The sequence below is a fragment of the Nicotiana sylvestris genome, chromosome 6, assembly GCF_000393655.2.
Source record: "Nicotiana sylvestris chromosome 6, ASM39365v2, whole genome shotgun sequence".
Classification (NCBI taxonomy): Eukaryota; Viridiplantae; Streptophyta; class Magnoliopsida; order Solanales; family Solanaceae; genus Nicotiana; species Nicotiana sylvestris.
The window spans coordinates 197472072-197476228 of NC_091062.1; the positions used below are offsets into that span (position 1 = coordinate 197472072).

The following is a 4157-nucleotide window of genomic DNA, read 5'->3' on the forward strand; positions in this document are numbered from 1 at the left end:
CACCAATTAATTGAGAGAATCTGATGAAATAGGAGAAATTAAAACGGTATTTCGTAAATACGTACTATAATCATTTTGAGTAATCTAAAGTATTGGCATCAGAATCTTAAAATCATGAATGTCAGAATTAGAAGGAGTTAAAAGATTTTTCTTTGCCCCTTATCAACTACCTTACTTCCTTGAAACTCTTTGTTAACATTACTCTCATTTATCCTTAACGAGTTAATGAGGTGCTCCTTTTAAGAATTATATGTCATATTACATATGCTAAGGCCGACTGATACTTATAATGTCATTTATATGTATACGTTCCAAGGGATGTTAACTGTCAACTGATATTTCTTTGCCGAAAAATACATTATTTACATAATAGAAGAAAAAAATTATTTATATATACTATATGTATTTAATTCCCTCAACATATTCATGATTATTTAATTAAAATTTTAACTCCCCTTCATGAAAATACTAAATTCATTATATATATAGAAAAAACAACCTTTTCTTCCATAAAATTAGAATTTGTAGTCTAACAGATGCGATTATCTAAGGCAAAAGGAAGTATTTGTATTACATTGTTCAATCATCAAATGTCATTATGTAAAACAGAATAAAGAAGGAATACCATTTACGACATCATTAACCAGAGATACTTCAATTAAGGGAAAAACAGTGAGTCCAAAATTTCCCACAACATTTTTAGGACGAGCGCTAAACCTTAAGTCAAAACTTCTTCCATCCCCCACAGGTGTGCCAATGCATGTTACATGCAGAAAAAACCCAAATCTCCCTACACACGTCAAATTTTCTCCATCCTTTTCTCCTTTATCCACCCCTCCTATTTTCCTCTCAAATTAAACCAGCTCTCCACTATTCTCCAAAGTAGACCCATTCTTCTCCTCCTCCTCCTCCGCCGTGAACAATGGCTGCTCGACCACCGAACTACTTCAATCATAATTCTCAAAGACCACCACTAAGACCCATTCACACCACCACCCACCAATTCCTTCGCAAACTGCAACAACATGTTCCAAATTCAACCCAACTCATGGGTTTCTTGACTCTTGTTATCTCCGGCGGTATTCTACTCCTCCTCACTGGCCTCACTCTCACTGCCATAATTCTTGGCCTCATTTTCTTCACGCCTTTGATCCTCGTTTCTAGTCCCATTTGGGTCCCTACTGGGACTCTTCTCTTCATCGCCGTTTCTGGATTTTTATCCGTCTGTGGATTTGGGGCGTCAACATTTGCTGCTATTTCTTGGGCCTACAGGTACTTCAAGAGAAGCAGGATTGCTGATACTGCTACCCATATGAAGGATTAGTACCTGAGTTTGTCGCAGTCACCTGCTGTTTAATTTTAGTGTCATTGTTCTTTTTCGTCGATCAAACTTTTGTAACATTCTCATTTTCGTGTTTTTGAATTTTTGGTTCGGTTTGAATTGGTTTTTATCAAAAAACAAATCAAACCAATTTAGTTGGTTTTTTATCGATCGATTAAGTTTATGTTTGATTTTTTCGATTTTTTCCAAGACATATATTACCAAACACATATTCGGGCTATTATATATTCAACTTAATATTATTAAACCAATTGCTTTTCGAAAAATTTATCATTTATCAAAATATATTAATTATAATTGAATCAAATAGTGATGAATAATTTAAGGATTCAATTAAAAATAGATTTTTTTTAACATGAAATAAATTTATGTACTTAGCAAAAGAAAACTATCTATTAAATTAGAATATAAAAAGAACTAAATTATTATAATAGCAAAGAACTATATTAAAAATGCATATGTTTAACATGTATTATAAAATTTTAGAAACTTTATATAAAAATGTAGATATACTTCTGTAGTTAGTTTGGTTCGATTTTTCTGGTTATTTAATCAAAATTAAACAAAATTTAATCGGTTTTTAAATTCAAAATTAAAACTAAACCAAATCAAATACGATTCGATTTTGGATGGTTTGATTTTTCGAATTTTTATGAATACCCTATCCATAAGGGTGCCAATATGTTATCTTTTATACTCTTTGATTGATTACAGTTTTGTGGAATCTTGAGTAGGTAAATTGAATAAGTTGGGATATATATGAGAAAAGATAATGATGGAATTCTATTCAAATAATTTCATAGAATATATTCACAATACTAGTTACGATAAGCCCGGGCACAATTATAGTTAAAAGTAAAAAATTTATGTGGCGTCCATTTTTGCTTCATCGGTTGAATTTATGGTCACTTTTTTAAAAAAGTTTAACTGATACGCATTGTTTAGATAATTTCAGATGTATACACTTTTCTCTTTTTCTTTACTGCTATTTTCTTCTTCTTTGTGCTTAGAGTTTTTTCTTCTTCTTAGTTGCAAAAGAGTTTTTAAAATTTGTTGTCTTTTCGATAATTTGATGATTAGGATTTGTTCTTTATGATATTTGAAAGTTATGTTTCAAATTTGGGCTCATTTGGAGTAGATTTGGGTATTGAATCATGTATAGAGTTGTTGAAAATCAAAGAACAAATTTATATTTTAGAACTTAAGATTCGAAATCTGAAGTTGCATTCAATTGATTGAACTACTGAAGATTCGAATTTCTGAAGTTGCATTTGAACGATAAAAGAACTTCATATTTGATTTCTAAATTTGCATTGAAGAGATTAAACTACTTCAGATTCGAAGTTCTGAAATTGCATTCGAAAGATAGAAGAACTTCATATTTGATTTCTGAAGTTGCATTAAAGAGATTGAACTAATTTCGATTCGAGCGGATATACTTTACAAAATTTTGTGCATTGCGGGTATAACTTCAGTGGTGATCCCAAAAGTAAGTATATATGAAAATGCCCCTAATCAAACTCCTCATGTATAACTGAATTTTACATATATTATATATCTATTAACTAAATATATAGTTGGGCGGGTGACTATTTGAATTAATTCTTTTAAATATCTTAGATACTCATTATATTCAAGCAAAACTAAAAGAATTTGCTTCTTGCCCTTTTTTTTTTAGACAAAAGCTAAATTTTCTTAAGATTTTAGTTGACTCAAACTTCAAATAATATTTATTTATATTTTCAAATGTTGCATATATGAAATTCCTATCAATTAATGATCCTTCTCTATGCACAACTTTACGAATGAAAGCTCTCAATGTTATAATTAAATCTTATCATAAACTCATAAATGTTGCAAATATGTAGCTTGTATTTTTCCTCGTTTTATTGGCTTAAATACGGGTTAGAAGGTAAAATAATATTTGCCTAATACATACTTTGCCCTCATAACTTATATGCAAATTCCTCTGACACACTGCAATTTTACATGTAATATTTTTACCAATCCCTTTATATGCATTACTGTTTTATATGCTTTACCTAATTTTTTATTTGGAGAATCTATATGCTTTGCCAAATTACTTTGCGCAAAATTTCACTTATTTGATTTAAGAAAAGGGCGATCTCTGCTTATTTTCCTCCATCTTATAATTTTTCACGTTAATTTAATTGAAGCAAAGCTAGTCTAAATTACGCATATTTCATATGTGTCCCGCTTGAGTATTTAAAGTTCATACCCACGTGCTGCTATCTATAACATCTGCTCATCATTTCATAACCACAGGCCTTTTGAATGGAACAATTAATTAGACGACATTAGGCTAGATGATTATATATTTATAATTTTGTTTCTCATGCTTAGATAATTCAATGAATATAATATATTATATTAGTTATAATTAAGTGATGATTATGTATTCAAATATATGTATTATAGTAACAAATAAATAAAGAGCTCATAATAGATAAAAACTTTAAAGATAAATAATTTTTTTCCAATATTCTAATACTAAAGAAAGATAATTATTAGATTAAGAGAAAATAAGGAAATCCCAATGGCAAAAATTTCCTCGACAAAAAGGAAAAAAAATATGTTATGAATGGTTGAAAAATGAAGAGGAAAATGGTTTGTGTGAGGCCGAGACGTGATGGCCACGTGAGGGAGTACAATGTCAGCCACATAAATGTTGTATGAAAACATGTGTAGAGTGACATAAGTGAAGGATAGTTAAGCCAAAGATATTCAAAAATGTATATTGTAGCTATAGTAGGATTCCATCATGACCAATCATGCTCCTTCATTTAAACGAAAT

The 4157-nt window shown here is 29.9% G+C and overlaps 1 protein-coding gene across 1 annotated transcript; it reads left to right on the forward strand.

Annotated features, from left to right (window-relative positions):
* Positions 1-922: 922 nt before the first annotated feature.
* Positions 923-1324, forward strand: LOC104215102 (oleosin-like). The gene has a single exon (XM_009764849.2). The coding sequence runs from the start codon at positions 923-925 to the stop codon at positions 1322-1324; it is 402 nt and encodes a 133-aa protein (XP_009763151.1).
* Positions 1325-4157: the final 2833 nt, after the last annotated feature.